General features: G+C 39.6%; 1 protein-coding gene and 1 long non-coding RNA gene across 2 annotated transcripts in view; one reads left to right on the forward strand and one right to left on the reverse strand.

Annotated features, from left to right (window-relative positions):
• VCPIP1 (valosin containing protein interacting protein 1) overlaps positions 1-5,338 on the reverse strand; it is a 31,714-nt gene extending 26,376 nt beyond the window's left edge. The window contains exon 1 of the mRNA XM_038579430.1: positions 2,327-5,338. Within this exon, the coding sequence (XP_038435358.1) occupies positions 2,327-5,030 (2,704 nt within the window). The 5' untranslated portion in view covers positions 5,031-5,338. The remainder of the gene's footprint in view (positions 1-2,326) is intronic.
• A 303-nt stretch (positions 5,339-5,641) lies between these two features.
• On the forward strand, positions 5,642-15,761 carry LOC119866708. The gene is made up of 2 exons (XR_005381046.1): positions 5,642-5,787; positions 15,532-15,761. It is a non-coding gene; the product is annotated as an uncharacterized LOC119866708 (long non-coding RNA).
• Positions 15,762-19,879: the final 4,118 nt, after the last annotated feature.

Below are 19,879 nucleotides of genomic sequence, written 5' to 3' on the forward strand. Positions count from 1 at the left end.
CTTCTACATAATTCAAATACAGTTATAAGAAAATTGGAGGTAAAAAAAAAAAGTTTAATAGAGGGATTACAGGCCTAGCACTCTCTTAGTACTTTATAACAGAAAATCTCTCTATTGCTACAGTATGAAATTAATAAAATACTCTTTTTATGCTCAAATTTTGTGTTGGGAATAGAAGATTTAAACATATGTGTGGATTTATAGGGCAGTTAACATAAATGTTAGAGGCAAAGATGGAAGGGATTGTAACAGGAAGACATCATCTTGTTGAACTCATTGCAGTCCACAGTCTAGCATTCAGATATTTAGGTCCAAAAACCTCAAACTAAACTCAAGAAGTGACTAATTATAAACCAGAATATATTTTACTAATTTTCATTATAAAATATATTATTATGCTGACCAGACTTAGAGTACTGATCATAATCTCACCTTTGCCAATTTATTTATCTACAATGGAGAACACAACCTTCTAGGTGTATGCAATCTTCATCTGCACTCTCAGCTGTACATTAATACTTATATCAGAAAGTTAAATGAGTGTTCAGAAGATGAATACAGAATCACTAAAGGGATACAGTTCTTTCAGCCAGGCTATGGTAAGGACTAATGAAATATTCCTACCCCTAGAGATTACCGTTCTAGTTACCAGAATTTTCATGAACCCCGGATGATGTATCTTTTCCCTTTGTACAGCAGTGTATAAACAGTGCCAAATTCTGCTTTTCAACTTTTTCAATGTTCAATGCTGACCATCCATTCCATTTCTGCTGACACAGACTTTCTTTAGACATGTAATGTCATCTATTTAATCCAATCAAAAACATTTCAAAGTGCCTACAATCTGCTGTGCACTATACTAGGAACTGAGCATCCAAGGTTAGACAAGAGATGAGCCACATCCTCCAAAGTTAATCTTCTATTGAGGAAGACCTTCTCTTTCCTATTTTTTGACCTGGAGGATTGTCAGTTTTTAAAGTATCTTCTGCATATATCTAATTTTATCCATTCTCTGCTGATGTTATTTAATTCCCAGAGTTCTGGGCATATTTTATTGTTGCCCTGTGTACCAACTACAAAGGGTATTTTATAGAGAAGAGGCTACTAAAGTATTAGGGAGTTAAGCAGCTTGTCTGAATCACTATGTTAATAAGTACTGGAGCCAAGATTCAAATTCTAGGCCTTTCTGACTCCAAAGATCACACAATCTTTCCTCTTTTTAATGCAGTCTCTAAGAAACTAAAAACTCTCCCCCAATTTGATGGCTATATCTGCCAAAATAAAACCAGCAATATCAATATCAAGTTACAAACGTGTACAGGTCTTTTAGAGCCAAATTTAACAAGCCAGGAATAAATAATCTTCATTTTGGTAGGTCAAGGCTCAATTCACTGATATTTACTACTCTTAGAAGAGAGAATCAAAACCCAGACCACTTTTCCAGTTAAAACCTCTAATCTCAGCAAAAATAAGGCTCTTCTAATATGTAATATAAATTTTAATTCTACCTTAAGCCTTAGTAAAGCATATTAAGAGTGATTTTAAAAACAAAGATTAAGCAAATAAAAATAATGTTAAAAGTGCACCATTGGATCATATCCCAAAATCATCTAAAGCTTTAGATTATATATTTGGTTGATATTTTTAATTTATGCTGAATTATTAAAAAGAAATGCTTCCTAAGCATTTACCTCTGTTTCTTGTATTTCTCATGAGTTATAATAGTTACAATTGATGGCAGAGAGTCACTACGCAAGAAAATTACTTAAACAGAAATCCTAATTACAAATAAAAATGTGATGAACTTCTGGAAAGGAAGAACAGGAAATGGAGGACAGAGACTATTAGGTGGGAGTGCAGTGAGAATATAAACACCAGAAACTGCAATTCATCAAACAGGAAGTCCTGAAATCACATGACATGCAGGAAAAGAAAATTTAAAAATAAATGAAAAAGGGACAAAGTGGGCAGGCTCAATAGAGAGCCCAGGGAGGAAAACATTTTAAAAGGTTTTAAATAGATATATATCATAAGGCTATTAAAAAATTACAGTAAGTTATAGTTAAATAATCTGGTGACAGTTAAGGGACTACTTTCACTTTCTTAGTTATGTTGTCCTAAACATTTACTCAATAGAGAATCATACTAACATATATCCATTAACTGTAAAAACAAAAACAAAAAACCTGAAAAAAATAATCTCCTAAAATACATATATAATCAAAGAGTTTTTACGATGACCAGACTTTTTCACGAAGACAACACAAAAACTCAGCGCCATTATAATCACAATTAAGAAATACTATCTAGATTAAAATGATCTTACCCATCAATGTTGCTAAAAGACACAAGGAGTACATTTCTTTGTCAGCTTGCTCCTGAAGTTCCTTAGATAGTTTACCAGTAACAGCAATCTCTTCTTGTTTCACAGTGTGGGCCGAGTGTGCTGCAGCAGACTGACCACCTTCTGCTTTACTTTTCAGAATCTCTATTGAAATTCTGTCACCATGCTGTAAAGGAACTGGCTCCTTTTCCATTCCTGCCTGGGGTGGCATTAACTCTTTAGGAGGAAAGCCATATCGAATACACTGTAAATATGGAGGAATGTTAAATTCTCTGGCTATGCTTTCCTGAAGTTCAAAAAAGGTTGTTGAAGACTTAAGTGTAACCATGGACTGTCGTCCATCATTAGTTGTTATTCGGATCTTTTTCTCCTTAGAAGTTGTTGGTGAATAGGGAGCCTTGGTAGGGGTAGCAGGTGCAGAGGATGGACCATCACGAATGGTACTAGGTGAAACAGTCCTGGGCTGCCCTTTTGGTTCTTGTTTTAACTTCTCTGTTTTCCGTTTCTGCATTACAGCAGCCTGTTCTGTAATATTCTGTTGAATAGTTCTTTCAGTTTTACTCATGTTTAACTCCTCCTTGTGCAAAGTTTTTGTTTTCTGTCCGGTAAGAATAATTTTAGTTGGGAGCTGAGACTCCGACTCTTGTCCTTGTACATCTCCAACTCTTTGGGCATGAGCACCATCTATATTTACAGGAGTATAATCATCAGGATTCTTTTTGGCAGTCTGATGCAATATAGTGTGGACAACTTTCTGAACTAGGATTTCACTCCCAAATTCACCTGGAAAGTGCTTGGTAACAAGTTTCATTGCAACATCATAAACATTACTATTCAAAGATGGATCACTTTCATACTGGAACCAATATACTGTTTCTCTGACCACTCTTCCACCCCATTCCAAAGTTATAGGAAAAGCTTCTGGTAGATTGTCATACTCTTTACCATCCCAAAAATGTTTGAATCCACAACCACATTTGCCACCAGTGGACCTAGAATTAGTTCTGTCCCCATCCAAATATACAATAGACCCATCTCCTCTGACCCTTCGCACTGATGTGCCATGGCACCAATTACAAGCTGTCAGGTTACTCAATCCATAGTCTGGTACCAGAACATCTTTCACTGAATCATATGAGCAAACTAAATTGTTCAAGGGAAAGCTATAATTTTTGTCAGGCCTCAGCTGTCCATGAGTACTTTTTGCCAGGTTATACAGTTTCCCTCCTGGAGCCAACCACTCTGGAGGAACATGAAGTTCAGAAAGGGCACCACAGAGCAAACATTTGTGAAGGCGATTATCCATTACTGCTTTCTTAGCAGCTGCTGTGACTTCTTCAGGCTGAACTCCTATCACCCCAGTCCTCCTGTAGAAATACTGATGGACATCAGCAACCAAACTAGGATGGATACCATGTTTGTCCATGAAAACTTCTTCCATAGCAGCAACAAGCCTAAGTAAGTATTTATCCTGCAAACTTCTGTCTCCTCCAATAACACAACCACCATCCTCCTCAAGTTTAATGTACTTTTTAATAAGGTCCTGAGGCACACCCCACGCTTTAGGCAGCAAATTCATAGGCAATTTGGGCAAAGCAGCCCCTTTAATGCCTACCAAGGGGATATAATGGTTTCTACCAGAGCTACTCCATGCAATACAGATTGGTTTGTTCAAATGGCCATCTCTCCCTGTGCACTTCTCTGCAGGGATAAGCCCAGGCAGAAAGGTAGCTGAATAATCACCAGAGCTCCTCATGCCACTGAGAGAATCTAGCAGAATAATAGGGCGATGTAATACATTGGCAAGACCAAATATGTGGATGTTCCTCAAGCCCAAAGGAACACCCTCAGGTGGTACAAACAAAGGGTCACACTCGTTGATGATGTCCTCCCATTCAGCGGCATCAATGAAGTCATGGAACAGGGCTTGATACTGGGCCAGGTGCTGCTGAAAGTGTTGTTTAAGATTCTCTCTCAAGGCATGCCAGAAGAGCTCCCGGCCTACTAGAGCCCGGGACACAGCATGCACCAAGCAGTGTCCATCCCCGTCCACGTGAACTGGAATGAGGCATTCCTGGCTTTTATTGGCCCGCTTGATGTCCTCAAGAGTGTCATGCAAATACAGGAGGCTTCCGGAGCGGTCCTTGCCATAGCCCACCGTGTTAACATGCTCTGGTTCGATGAGGAAGGCGCGGTCCCCTAGTAAAGCGCAATCGAACAGTTCACCCTGGTTCATGTCCCGGAGAAGCTTAGCCCTGCCTGTCTGTTTATCCATTCCATAGCGAGCTAATATGGGCGACAACAATTTGCAGTGGTAGTTAGAAAGGCCCATCACCTTTACCAGTTCCGTGTTCTTCTTGGGTGCCCCTGTCACCCCGAGCAGAGCGTTCCGCAGCAGGTTGTGTAGCACTACGTCCGGGTCGGTCACCTCCTCCACCCCCAGCAGCTGTTGCTGCTCGTGCCGCTGTCCGCACTCGGTACACTCGATGCTGACAGAACCGGAGGCCGGGAAGAACAGACGCGCCTGGCACTTGGGATCCGGGCAGCTCCCGGAGAGGATTCTCCGGTCTCTCCGTTTCGAGAGCCCCCCCGGAGGAGCCGCCGCCGCCAGGGACGGCGGAGTCTGCGGAGCCTCAGGGGGAGGAGGTGGCGGCGGCAGCGGAGGCGGCGGCGGCGGCTGAGACATACCTCTCGGCTCTCGTGTCTCGCTCCGCGTCCCAAGCGACCCTCAAAGGCTCATAGCCCAGACCCCCACCAGCCCGACTCTCTCTAGTCCAGGCCCCGGGCGAATCACTTTCCTTTCCCTACCAGCTCCTCCTCCTCCTCCTAAGCGAAGGCGGAAGCGCCGGACGTTGTTTCTCTTCTTACTTCTCCACTGCCGTAGCCGTTGCCCCGAACGTAACGGCCACCACCCTACCCAGCACTCACACTCACTCACTCTCGCTCTCTCTCTCCCCTCAGACACACAGACATACACGCCCTCACTGAGAGTGCGCAGGCGCAGCTGCCGCTCTGCCCTCTGGGAATTAGAGTCTTGCAGACTCTCTCCCGGTCGTTGAGTGCTAGGATCTCGGATCCAGAAAGAACTACAAATACCGTGAGGCCAAGAGGTTCGGCACCCGCGGAGAGGAGGAAGAGGAAGGCAATAGGGAGGGGGGGGCAGAAAGGAAGATAGTCACTCACGTTGCCTGCCGGGAGTTGTAGTTTTAACTGGATCTCCTTTGTCGTCTTCCCGATTCTGGGGCGCAAGCAAAAGAGAACGAGAGACCACATTTCCTAGAATGCCCTGCGGTGCGTTTAGCCTCACTTCCCCCTTAGGCGGAGAGAAGGCTACAGGGAAGCTTGGTAAAAACAGAATTAAAGGGAATGGGTGTCGGAAGCGGAGGGTCTGAAGTTCACGACTCCTAGAAGGGGAGGGGAATGAAAGGCTCTCAGTGAAGAAGGTACAGTAAATAAATGTCCAGCGATATGGCGGGCTGGGAAGTTGAATGAAAGGTCTAATCTAGACTGGAGGTCGTAAAAGAAACGGGGAAAACAATGAATTGATTCTCTGAGTGTTTCTTAAGGTCTTTTTTTCTGCCACACTTCTCTGTTCTCATTCCTACTTCCATCCCAAACCACTGAGATGCCTAAATCCCCTTTTCTGCCTTTTTTTCCCCCTCTCTGCTGAGGGTCACTGAGGCGCCATTTGTTTCCTAGTTCCTTGTGCGTCTTTACAGTTTACAAATAACAATACCTTGGGTACGTATAGAGTCATATATACATACAGGTCCTTTTCACTAGATACAGTTTGCTCCTTCTGGTCCTCTCCAGCTATCAGTTATTAAGTTATTAATATATTTCTGTCTCAGCTTTTACATACACGCCGTCATTTGATCTTCATAATAACCTTGTTAGAAAACACGTCCAGAAAGGAAATTACTTCCTCAGGTTCACACAGCCAGTAAGTGACGGTTAGGATTCAGATCAATCCTTACCTATTTTACAGACAGGAACATAGGCAGGAAAAGTTAGGCCCAATTTTATATAAAATAATAACTTCCCATTACTATTGCTTTATAATTTACATAATAAGTTCGCGTATGTCATTTCATTCTCCCACCAGTCCCATCTGGTAATATGTTACCAGATATTGTTGATTGCATTTACAGTTATGGAAACAGACTAGGAGCTAAGTGTCTTGTCCAAGGTCAAATCATCAGTGTATTTCAGAACCAGAAAGTGCTTTTTACACTAGTTTCTACAAAAGAAAAGAGCTGTTAAGCTCAGGCCTTTTGTTAGGCCTCTGAGTCTCATAGTGACTCAAGAAGTGGTAAAGATGTTTATCCTTAAGGCAGCAGAGCTTTATTTTATTGTTTACTTGGAAACTGTCTCTTCATGCAAAACACATTGATACGTTCATAGAAAGCCAGTATTGTTTTAGTTATTATTGTACAGTCAGCCCCTTTCACTTATTCTGGAAATTCTTGCTTTCTGAAACCTTAGATAAGTGAACTGTCTCAAAATTTCTGAAACATTTGGCACAAAATAGATACATCAGAGCAGTCCATGAGGTCATTTGAGTCTTCTGCAGCTGCCAAGGGAATTGTTTACCTTATTAGGTTTTTTGAGTAAATAGAATTTGATGCTTTGAAATGAACCATCTGTAAGACACTCCTAAAGGGATTAGAACTGACTTTCACCCTGATTATTGTCTACAGTTTTCTTCAGAAGTGATAGGTTTGAAAGAGAAACTCTTCAAATGTTATTTTCTCACCCAATTCTTCCTGGTTCATGCAAAAATGATGTTACCTTCATACAAGATAGGTAATGTTCTTATCTTGAGGGAGATAATTTTCAATAAAGTTTTTTGTAATGCATGCAGGAAAAGTTGTTTGTTTATATTCTGACCAATGTTACTTATCTTGAAGGAGATAATTTTCAATAAAGGTTTTCGTAATGCATGCAGGAAAAGTTGTTTGTTTATATTCTGACCGTGGTTTCATGGTAACGTGTTCTATACGTGATAGAACTGGTTTTTAATTGAGTGTTTATAAGTTGAGAAATTGTGCCCAGTAAGTGGAAATTGTCTACTGTTACTGCGAAGTTACACCTGCAGTGAAATTTTATTTTCCTCATACAAAATCCAAAGAATTTAATTATGAAAGCTTCAGAGCACCTGAAAGATGACAGCAGCATGTACACTGGCATGCACTTTTATGTTTTGACATCACCAAGGCAAATTTTCCTTAGTGAAAATACATATGAACAGTGATATATATTTTTTAAATTGCATCTGAATGTGTCATTCTGAATTATACTTGATAAAATAACCACTTCCTACCCTACTGAGGAAATGGGTAGCCTCTAAAGCTTGTCATGCACAGTCCAGTTGACTGATCCATTGTCCCCACGTGGAACCTTGATTAGTTAGAAACATCCTTCCCAAACTAAATCTGACATTTAAACCCATCTGTTACTATAGTTCCCCTAGTTGTAAAAATGATACTTTGGAGAGGAAAAAAAAATACTCTGGTGTAAAGCATAGTTAATAGGAGGAAGGAGAGGAGTTAAGTTTTCAATCAATTCTAGAGTTAAATTAGGTCATTTAACCTACAAATCACTTATTAACAAGTGTGTAGATGCAAAGTTCAGAAAGTAAGAAAGTTCACAAAGGAGCAATGATGTTAACCATGCCAAGTTCAATATGTGAATTAGATTTTTACATGTATTTAGAGGGCATGGGTAAGGGCATAAGTAAGAAAACTTTGTTAGGACAAAATATGACATGTGGCTTTTTTTTTTTTTAAGATTTATTTATTTATTCATGAGAGAGAGAGAGAGAGAGAGAGAGAGGGCAGAGACACAGGCAGAGGGAGAAGCAGGCTCATCGCAGGGAGCCCGATATGGGACTCGATCCCAGATCCCAGGATCACGACCTGGCCAAAGGCAGGTGCCCAACCGCTGAGCCACCCAGGTGTCCCTGACATGTAGTTTCTTATAAGGCTATGGGAGTGTGGAAAGTTTCTAACCTGCTTACACGAGATGTAATGCTTACGTGAGATCTATAACATGCTTCCCTCCTCTTCTCCCCAAATTCCATGACTTATCTAGTAACTTTCACAGGAACTTTATGAGATCCCTATTAGTTCTTTTTCTTGTCTCAGTATTCCAGATGGGAAAATGAACTGAGCCCCTAATAGTAGCTGCTCTGATATATACCTCTTCTACCATGATTATCGCAGCATCACTTCTCTCTGAATTGTCAAAATGTAGTTAAAACTGAAACCCTTTTTTCTCCCATAAATTTCTAATATGACGCTTCTAAAATTCCTGTATTGCTGTTAGCAAACCTAGTAAATGCAAAAGCAAGATGCATCCACTTAAGAGAACAACCATCGTTGTATATTCTCTTTTACATTGGTAAAAGAAGAGAATCATAACTTTTTCACTTTGGTGATTGTTATAAGTCAGCCACATACTTTTTTTTAAAAAAGATTATTTATTAGAGCACAAACAAGGGGAAGGCAGGGGAAGAGGGAGAAGCAGACTCCTCACTGAGCAGGGAGACCTGATGCTGGGCTCAATCCCAAAACCCCTGGATCATGACACTTAACCAAGTGAACCACCCAAGTTCCCCAGCCACATATTATATGAAATACACATCTGTACTAAGAGTTGACTGTGTTCCTCCAGATTCATCCCCCAATCAGACTTTGTGTCACAAGCTTTTGTTAAAGGTCAGAGTGGACAAAGGACTTAGTTACTGAAATACGTATTGTAGGAACTTAAAGGGACGCAGAAGGCTATCTCTAACCCAAAAGAACTCAGAGTCTAACAGAAGAAAAAGGTTCAACCAAATTGTTCATAAATAGAGGTAGAATAAAGCATGTCATCAATCAAAACAACACAAGAATATAAGTATCACAGGTGCTATGAAATATTTATTAAGAGCTTGTTGTAGGGTGGGTGTTCTTAAGAATATTATCTTAATCTTTAAAACAGTCCTGTGAGATAGGGAGTATTGTTTTTATTATACAGATGAGAAAGTTTAACTTGGGAAGGTTAACATTATTATCATCATTATTACCAGCGAGCTAGCAAGTAGCAGAGCTGGGCTTCAAATCAAGGTTTCCTTCCACGTTCCCTTACTCTTTCCACTACATCACAGCTGCTTAGTGATTGGAGAGAGTTAGCCAAGAAGTGAGTGCATACTGGTGGCCAGTGGCCAAACTTGGCTTACATGCATTTTTGTTTGGCCAGCAACAGTTCAACTTTTTTTTTAATGTGAACATCTCTGCACAGTGGCCAGCATTTTACTCTCTAATATCATATACCAGGTCCCCTTGAGACATACTACCTGCCTGACTCCAGAAAGCATTTTCATTTTCTGTATCAGGCAGTAACTGGGGACAAGAAGGAGTTATTCTCAGAGGCTCATGAAGAAGGTATTTCAAAGGGTAGAAAGAGGACTTTGTGAATAAGAATTGCAGAGAGGGGTGCCTGGCTGGCTTAGTTGGTTAAGTGTCCAACTCTTGATTTCAGCTCAGGTCCACATCTCTGGGTTAATGAGATAGAGCCCCCACATCGGAGGCTCCCTGCTCAGCTTCTCTATCCTCCTCTCCCTCTGCCCCTCCCTGCTATCTCTCATGCAATAATAAAGGTCTAAAGTAAACAAATACGATCTTTTTTTAAGAAGAGTGCAGAGGGCAGCCCCAGTGGTGCAGCGGTTTAGCGCCTCCTGCAGCCCACGACGTGATCCTGGAGACCTGGGATCGAGCCCCACTTCGGGCTCCCTGCATGGAGCCTGCTTCTCCCTCCGCCTGTGCCTCTGCCTCTCTCTCTCTGTCTCCTCTGTGTATTCTCATGAATAAATAATAAAATCTTTTTTAAAAAATGAAGATGAATGATTAGCAGTATTTTTCATTATATAAAGGTAAGAGGGGTCAACTAGAGTTACAGGTTATGCCTTAGCATTGAAGTTCTCAAAATTGAGTGATTGACAGAATCAAATATAAGGCTAAAATAGATTGCTGGGCTCCATCTCAGAATGAATGCATTTGGGTTGGAGCCTGAGAATTTGCATTTCTAGCAAGTTCTTTGGTGTTTCCGGTCCAATGATCACCCTTGAAAAATCCATGTTTACCAGACTGTAGGGCATTTCTGGGGATGGGCTTAAAGCCCAGACTTTGGTTTTATGTTTTTGTTGTTTTAAGTATAAAAGGAATTGACATAGAATGCTTAGAAAATAAATAAAAATGAAGAAATTAAAATCAGTCTTATTAATGAGAGTTAACAGTTATTAACTGTGTTTTTTTATGTATTGTTCAATTTGCTTTTTACTAAAAAAGTTTTAAGAATCCAAAATCGTATCATCATCAGAGTAGCTATTAAATTAACACTTATTGAGCATCTATTGTTCACCAGAGTCTTTATGTATATTTACTTAATCTTTATAATATCTTTTTGAGCCAAATACTATTATAATCATTCTTATTTTACAGATGAGCACTGAGGTACAGAGAGATTATTTAAATGATTCATTGCTAGTAAGTGGCATAATTAGAATTAAGACCCAAGCAATCTGGGTCCAGAGCCTGTATGTTTAACCATTATGCTATACTGACTCTTATCTTATATTGACCATATGCTATACTATTGTGCATACTGTTTTTAACCTGAATTGTTCAATCACATCATGAACAATCTTGATAACATTAAATGTTCTTGTCCAACATTTAAAATGAAAACCTACTTTTTTCTTTTAAAACATTTCAAGCATTCAAAAGTATACAGAAAAATTATATAAAAATACTCATGTACCCACTACCAGGTTTAACATATATTAATATTTCAGCATATTTGCTTCAGAATCCTCTCTTTCAAAAAAGAAAAAAATGTAGTTTATTGACTATAATTTTGAGTTTAATTTTACTTAAAACAAAATTGTGCCTTATGAGTTATAAGAGAAATCACCATTTCCCTTAATAAAAGTAGGATATCCTTTACACTTAGTAATGGAGAAAGAATTTCTATGTAGTAAATAGCTCCATAATTATTGTTGCCATTATCATGCCATCCAAGTGAACACTCCTCCCACTGGCCTTTTAAATTACTTGGTGATTAAGTAATAAATACAGATAGTAACATACAACTAGGTAATGTGACTTGTATGGTTTACTGAGTCTTCAGGCTGCTTAGCCTACCTTTTTTTTTTTTTTTTTTTTTTTTAACTTAGCCTACCTTTCATATGGCAAAGGTCAAATTCTACCTGGGTAACATCTCTGTGTTGCCCAACAGAACTATCTGCAGTGATGGAAAAGTCGTATGCCTGTCCTGTCCAATATGGCAGCCATTGGCTACATGTGGCTATTAGGTACTTGAAATGTGGATAGTGCAACTGAGGAACTGGTTTTTAATTTTTTTTTTTTTTTTTTTTTAGGAACTGGTTTTTTAACTTTATTTAATTTTAAATTTAAGTAGCCACATCTGCCTATGGCTCTCTCTTTACCGCACAGATCTAAGTCCTTACTGCTGCTAAGTCTACATTAAAAATAATGATTCCCCAAATTTCAGTGAGTTCCTGGCTCTGGTGGGGGTTAAGGGATGGAGACTGGCTGGAAAAGGGAACAAGGGAATTTCTTAGAATGATGGAAATATTCTTTATCTTGATTATGGTGATGAGGACATGGATACATACATTTCCCAAAACTCATCCAACTTTTAAAAGGGTGCATTTGTGTGTGTAAATTATGCCTCAATAAAGTTGATTTTAAAAAGGAAAGGAAAAAAGAGGGTGCCTGGATAGTACAGTTGGTTAAGCGCCCAACTCTTGGTTTCAGCTCAGGTCATGGTCTCAGGGTCTGCGATTGAGCCCCACATCAGGCTCCGTGCTCAGCACAGAGTCTGCTTAAGATACTCTCTTCCTCTCCCTCTACCCCTCTGGCTCATAGTCTCTCTCTCTCTCTCTCTCCCTCTCTCTCAAATAAATAAATAAATGCTTAAAAAAGAAAGGTAAAAGATTAAAAAAGAGTTGAATTCCAGAGACAGGAGTTCCACCTCTAGTCTACCTAAAGCATTCCTTCTACCATCCCATTTTTTTCCCTAAGAACCAGCAAAGTCTTTACTACATTACAGGACCCTATGTGACCTGGCCCCTGACTACTTCAGACATTATTTCCTTGGCTCGTGCTTCTGCCGCACTGACTTTTCTTGTTGGTCCTCAAACACTCTGAGTACATTCCCATCTCAAGGCCTTTGCACTTACCCGTCTTCTGACCGGAAAACTTTTCCCAGGTAATCATTTATGTATCTGCTCAGATGTTACCTCCAGCAAGATGCCATTCCTGACAACTTCTCTAAAACAGCACCTCTGTCCTTTTCACCCTCCATGTCCCTATCCTGCTCACTTTCTTTACAGCACCAATCACTATCTGAAATTATATAGTTACTTGTCTATTGTCCTTCCCTGTTAGACTGTAAGGCTGTTCATAAGGGCAGGCAGTTTGTTGATTGTTAGATTCCCTGTGCCAGGCACACAGTAGCCTCAATAAATATTGTTGAACGAATGAATGGCTATCATCCATGGCAGTGTTTCTCAGCCTGACATCCAACCATACACCTTCATAGAAAATCCACAAATTCTCTAAAAAATTTTTTTAATCTTGTGGTGTCATTTTGATACTAAAATAAAACAGTATTTATTATTTCCCTAATGAGAACATGAAGTTTTGAATGTCTGAGTTCATGTAGAGTTTAGGATTTTGTTTGTATCAGATGAAAACTAAAGGACTTTGTGACAAAATGTATAAAGATTGCACAGTTATTTTGATGGAGTTAGGTCATCACATGTCACACAACAGCCTGGACATGCCAAACTCCAGAGAACCAGCACTTTAACTGCCAATACCACATTCCAGTTAGAAACAGAAATTGCACAAAGCATGCACATGTACATGTGCACACACAAACATACACACACACTCATTCAGAAAACTTAGTAGCTGTAAGCAAACCAGTAAATCTGTAAGAATTATTTTGTGGTTTCCAGCAATAATCAGATTAGATATTATTTGATTAAGATGTCATACTTAAAAAACGGTGAGGCGCCTGGCTGGCTCATTGAGTAGAGCATATGACTCTTGATCTTAGGGTTCTGGGTTCAAGTCCCATGGTGGGTGCAGAACTTACTTAGAAAAGAAAAATCAGATACTCAAAAATACTAACCCTATCTTATACTAAGTGACTACAGTTACCAGGTGATACTCAATTAAAATTGGTATTCTAGGATTTTGTAGCACTAGAAATATTTTTTTAAGATTTTATTTATTTATTCATGAGAGACACACAGAGCGAGAGAGGCAGAGACACAGGCAGAGGGAGAAGGAGGCTCCATGCAGGGAGCCCCACGTGGACTCGATCCTGGGTCTTCAGGATCACACCCTGGCCGAAGGCGGCACTAAACCGCTGAGCCACCTGGGCTGCCCCAGCACTAGAATTTTTATTGAAATATTGATCTGATCTCAAACTAGCAGCAGAAAACCTAGAAGTTAACAACGTGTATTTGTGCAAACAGGTATCATTCCATTGACATTATTAAAATAAACATACAGAGACACATTTACTATAGATCAGAAGTGCATCTGAATGCTCATAAGCTTAACAGTTCACAACTCAAATTAACATTAAATGTCTGGGCCAAAATAAACCACTGTCCTTGGAGCAAAAGAATGCTGATCACTGCAGTTCTATTTCTTTTCCTTCTTTCATATTTTTCTTTCCTTTTATTTAAAACCTAAAGGGGGGATCCCTGGGTGGCGCAGCGGTTTGGCGCCTGCCTTTGGCCCAGGGCGCGATCCTGGAGACCCGGGATCGAATCCCACGTCAGGCTCCCGGTGCATGGAGCCTGCTTCTCCCTCTGCCTATGTCTCTGCCTCTCTCTCTCTCTCTGTGTGACTATCATAAATAAATAAAAAAATTAAAAAAAAACCTAAAGGGTAGTTTTGGGGTAAAAGAAAATAGGTTCCAGAGTTTACTGAAAGAAACACTTGATCTTCATTCCAGTTACAATCTTGAGTTTTTGTAGAATGGCCTGATCTCTCCATCTGAACTTTCTAGGTCTGTCCCCTAAACACAGTCTAATTCAGTTCCTTTCCTGGGTGTGACATAAAGAGTCAGAATAAGCATTACTTGACACATTTCTTTTATATGTATAGTCTCCTAAGACATTTTAATAGGTGAGAGAAGAACAGAAGTATAAGGCAGCATACTTTCTTAGCCCTTTGGATCATTTACATTAATCCTTTCATAATATTCCAAGATATAAGTGCAGTATAATTACGATGTACAAGAATATAAATGCAGTCTGCAAGGTTTTATTAAGGTGGACAGGAAAGTATTGGAAATTATGTGTGTTTGTACTAAATTAAAGCATAAGCACTAGGTGTCAGCAGACCACAGTATTGGAGAGAGCCTCAATTTGGGCATTGATAAAATAGCAATACATATGTTTGCTAAATGTGCTCCATGAATTCTACAAATATTAATAGATATCATGTTGAAAGGAGAGGTCTATGGTCAAGTAAGTTTGAAACAGTAAGTAAATGAAGTTAGTTTTCTTTTTCTACTGAGGAGTTCTCAGAGTCTTTCTCTGCTGATGACACTGTGACTCCAGAGGACAAGCAGTGATGCCTCCAGAATGTCTGTGGAGAGGAGAGCTTAGTGGCAAGAGTCGGCTTGCAGCACAACATACCAGGATGTTTTATATTTTTCATTTTGTACATTATTTTATTTACAGTGTATATTTTGAGGTAATCTGGGGGTGCTGATAGAAATAATAGGGATGTTAATACCCTAAGCCACCCTTGGCACTATTTTTGATGTGTATCATTTCCACACCTCCTTAGCCACAAAAACATTTTGAATCTGCATCAGAGGCATATATTTTAGGAAGAACCAATACAGAGAAATAGTGCTTCTCATCATGGTCTCTACTTTTTTATCAGTGTGCTTAAAAATGAGTTAATGTTTACCCCTATTTTCTGGTAGTTTATGAAGGTTTTTTTCTATTTAATGTTTTCATCTAGCTGACATGTATTTTGCATAGGATGTGAGGGAGAGATTCAACTTATTTATCTATTTATTTCATATTGCAAAATACCAGTTGTCCCCAAACCTTGCATTAAATATGTTTTTGGTTTTGTTTTCAGGTCCAGAACCCTTCAGATCAACTTACCAATAAGTTCAATATGTAAAACAGACCAAAATGGTTGAAATGGGAACGAATGAGAGTTATTGCAACTTGCCAGCAGCACTTACCCCCATTCCCACCTCCATAAAGTGTACTTTGAAAAGCACTAGAAAAACTTATCCTCCCCTCATAAATGGCTTGAAATGCCCTATCTGTAATATGCTACATTAAAATGTTTACTTATCCCAATTATTTTTCTATTTTTCTGCCAATCTCATACTTTATTTATGGAGTCTAAGACCTTTATAATATAACAAAAGAAGAAATTGAAACATCTGATGAGTTAAATAACATGAGATTTGGGGGGACCCATAAAATTATCATTTCTTTAAAATGTCTATTGTTGGCAAGAGTTGACCAAATCTCTTCAATATATAGAAGGTTAACTTGATAAAACTATATACTGGTTGATAATTTGATAATGTGTGGTTTACAATGATTTACCAAATCACTTATAAGATTTAACCCTAAAGAAATAACTAGAAATGTATGGGGAAAACTGTTTATATTATTGATAGTATTGAAAAATGTTCTAGATTTTAACAATGTAGGACTAGTTAAATGGATCCTGGCCCAGCCATGAGATGGGATACTCTAGCCATTACAGCGATGTTATAAAAAGTAAAATTGCTTATTGAGTACTTGTGATGAATCTGGCACTGTACCAGTCACCTTAATTGTGTTGTCTTAAGCCTAACAATATCCCTAGGTGATAGATGTCATCATTCCCATTCATAGAAGAGAAAACACAGAAGTTCAAACAGCTAGTGAAGTAGTGTTGCTGGAATTCAGCCCATGTCTATTCTTAACCCTTGATTTTAATCACTGTCCTAATGATAGGGGAAAATATTCACTATTTACTGAAGCTATTGTTTTTCAACCAAATTTTTTTTTTTTAAGTAGGCACCACATCCAATGTGGGGCTTGAACTTATGATCCTGAGATCAAGAGTCACATGCCTTACAAATGAGCCAGCCAGGCACCCCAAATAAAAACAGTACCATTTTTTAAAGTAATCTCTACACAATGTGGGGCTGGAACTCACAACCCCAAGATCAAGAGCTGCCCACTCTACCGACTGAGCCAGCCAGGTGCCCCCCACAATAAGCTATTATTTTAATGTAATTTAACTGACATTAAAATAAACAATAAGCAAAAAACTTCCTCCTCCATGAAATCCCTTCCTTTCCAAAGTTACTTATATTTGGTAATGTTTCACCTGAAATGAATCTACCTTTACACATTTTTTAAGTCGATTTTGGAAGTTTTAAATGCCTGCTTTAAGAATTGAAACAGTACTGAAGATTATAAAGTAGCTGCACCTTTAATCATAAATTATATATATGATTAGATACACTTGAAGGCTCTTTTTTATGTTTCCTTGATTCTATCTCTTCTTGCTCTGGTGTTAACTTTAGGCAAAGTGAGAGGAGCAACCTTCGAAGGTCTAGATGGCCAATGTTTAACACAGGAGAGTCCCCTGCATGTGTAGTGTGGTGGTTAGAAGCACTAGTTCTGGAGCTCAACTGGTTAGATGGAGTCTCAGCTTTTGAATTTGAACAGCTTATTTGTCTTCTTAGTGTCTTCATTAAGTGAAGGTGGTCATTGTACCTACCTCATAAGATTGTGGTGAGGATTAAACTAATGGATGCATGTAAAGTGCTTACAGCAGTGCCTGGGACATAGTACATGCTCAACCATTAGCTATAGTTATGGTCAGTATGATGATGATGATGCACATGTGCAGAGATGGGGAAGAGAAGAAAAATAATTTCTGAGTATTTACTATGTGCCCTATGCCTACAGGATCTCTCCATTTGATCTCTGAATTAGATATTTTTGTTCCCTTTTTATAAAGATGATAAATCTAAAATTCAGGGTATTTATCTATGGAAGGAATAGAATAAATTATTAGACCCATTTCTAGGACTAAGAACAAGTTAAATACTGAAAGTTATCTGCCCAGGAGATAGCAAAATGCTGAGGAATGAGATGAGAAACAGGCCTACAGAGTCATACCATGCATTAGGACCAAGGGGCAGTGTTCTAACATTCAGGACAATGGGGGCCCAACCCAATATGGCATCAGAAAACTGCTTTGGAAATCCAACTGTTTTTATACTGGTTGTATTTTCTGTAAATATTTCTTGTTTTGTTCTCTCTCTGTGTATACTAAAGTTATTTCTGAACTACCAGTCTCTCATTTGTACTTTGAGGGAACAAAAAGGAAAAAGAAATCTTTGGGCTTCTTGTCCTGGAGCTTTCAGGGAGAACATGCCAGACACCAGGTGTCCTGGGCTTCAAATGTAGGGAAGAAAATTCTCTCTCCCCCAAAGGCTTCTGTAGTGTTCCCTGCTCTAACCTTAGGTTTTGAACAATGTTGCCTAGAGAATGGCCTTTTACATACTCATCTGCCTAGCATGACTCATCCCTAAGAGTGTTGAGTAAGTGAAATTTTACAGTATTTATGTTTCTGTGACTTTTATAAACATGGTGATGTGGAAAGAGCATGGACTTTGGATTTGGACAGGCCTCAGCTTTGTCACTTGGACTCAGCTTGTGTCATTTTGGACTGGTTAATAACTTCTCTGGGCTTCCTCATCTATAAAATAGGAATAATGAAAATCAGTTTCACAGGATTGGTATGGAAATGAAATGAGGCAGCAAAAATGAAAGGATAACCTCTGACACACATAGGTGCTTGTGCCTTTCCTTTCTCTGTCAGGGTTTGGAGTGAGCATGTGGCCACATCTTGCATTTATTTTTATACTTTTCTACTATATCCCATTCAGTGCTTTGTTTACAGTGAGCGTCCTATAAATAGTGACTTAACATTGGCATACATGCACAGAAATGGAAGAATGGGTAAACAACTTTAGATATGTCTTAATGTTTATTAATGTATTTATCCTGTCATAGAGGAAAACTGCCAAATGGAAATAAATAAGACGTGCAGTCAGGGCTGAAGAGTTGGGCAGGTCTTTCCCTGCACTGGGTCGGGGCTCCTCCCCCGCTGCTGGGAGAGCCCCCTGAGAGCTCCTTGTTTCAGTTTACTCAAAGGCAGTCTTCTGTGGGTGAACCACAGCCTCATCTCTTCTGACACCAGGGGCTCCTCTTAACAGACAATTTGCTATGCTTGATTTAAATTATTTTCTTTTTCTCTCTTAATTATTAAATACTTAAAAGGTAAAAAAGATAATGTGATACTCATTTACCCATATCCATTTGAGACTGCCATAATTGCTACAACTTCTTTGAAATTATAATTTCAGACTTTTAGAAAAATTGAAAAAATATTACAAAGAGTTCCCACACACCTCTCACCGTTTCCCAAATGTCAATATTTTACACAAATAAATTGTGAAAATTGCTAAAAGAGAAAACTGTTTCTGTAAGGAAGAATATAGTGGGTGGGGTGTGTCCTGTGAAGATGTTTTGTGGAAGGATGTTCCAAGAGGAGTGCCCAGCTCTGGGAAGGTCGAGGGCAGAACAGAACTTGGCAGCTCAAGGGCTGAACAAAGCCAGCGGGCAGGATCAGAGTCGAGTAGCTGAGAGGTGGCAGGAGAACCACGGGCTAGTTCACATAAGGCTGTATAAGCCATGTTAGAGCTTTTGATTTTATCCCTGGAACTGGAATCCATTGAAGGGTTTTAAGCACAGAATGAGGTACAGAGGGGCAGCCTTGGTGGCCCAGAGGTTTAGCACCACCTTTATCCCAGGGCGAGATCCTGGAGACACAGGATCGAGTCCCATGTCAGGCTCCCTGCATGGAGCCTGCTTCTCCCTCTGCCTCTCTCTCTCTCTCTCTCTGTGTCTCTCATGAATAAATAAATATAATCTGAAAAAAAAAAAAAAAGAATGAGGTGCAGATTTATGGTTTTAGATATAACTCTAGCTAGGGGCACCTGGATAGCTCAGTGGGTGAGCATCTGCCTTTGACTCAGGTCGTGATCCCTGGGGTCCTGGGATCAAGCCCCACATCAGGCTCCCCCGAGGGAGCCTGCTTCTTCCTCTGCCTGTGTCTCTGCTTCTCTCTCTCTGCATCTCTCATGAATAAATAAATAATATCTTTATTTTTTTTAATTTTTTTTTAAATTTATTTATGAAAGTCACAGAGAAAGAGGCAGAGACACAGGCAGAGGGAGAAGCAGGCTCCATGCACCGGGAGCCCGATGTGGGATTCGATCCCGGTCTCCAGGATCGCGCCCTGGGCCAAAGGCAGGCGCCAAACCGCTGCGCCACCCAGGGATCCCAATATCTTTAAAAAGTATATATAACACTAGCTAGAAAGATCAAGAGTGGAAGCA

Source organism: Canis lupus, chromosome 29 (genome assembly GCF_011100685.1).
Source record: "Canis lupus familiaris isolate Mischka breed German Shepherd chromosome 29, alternate assembly UU_Cfam_GSD_1.0, whole genome shotgun sequence".
Lineage (NCBI taxonomy): Eukaryota > Metazoa > Chordata > Mammalia > Carnivora > Canidae > Canis > Canis lupus.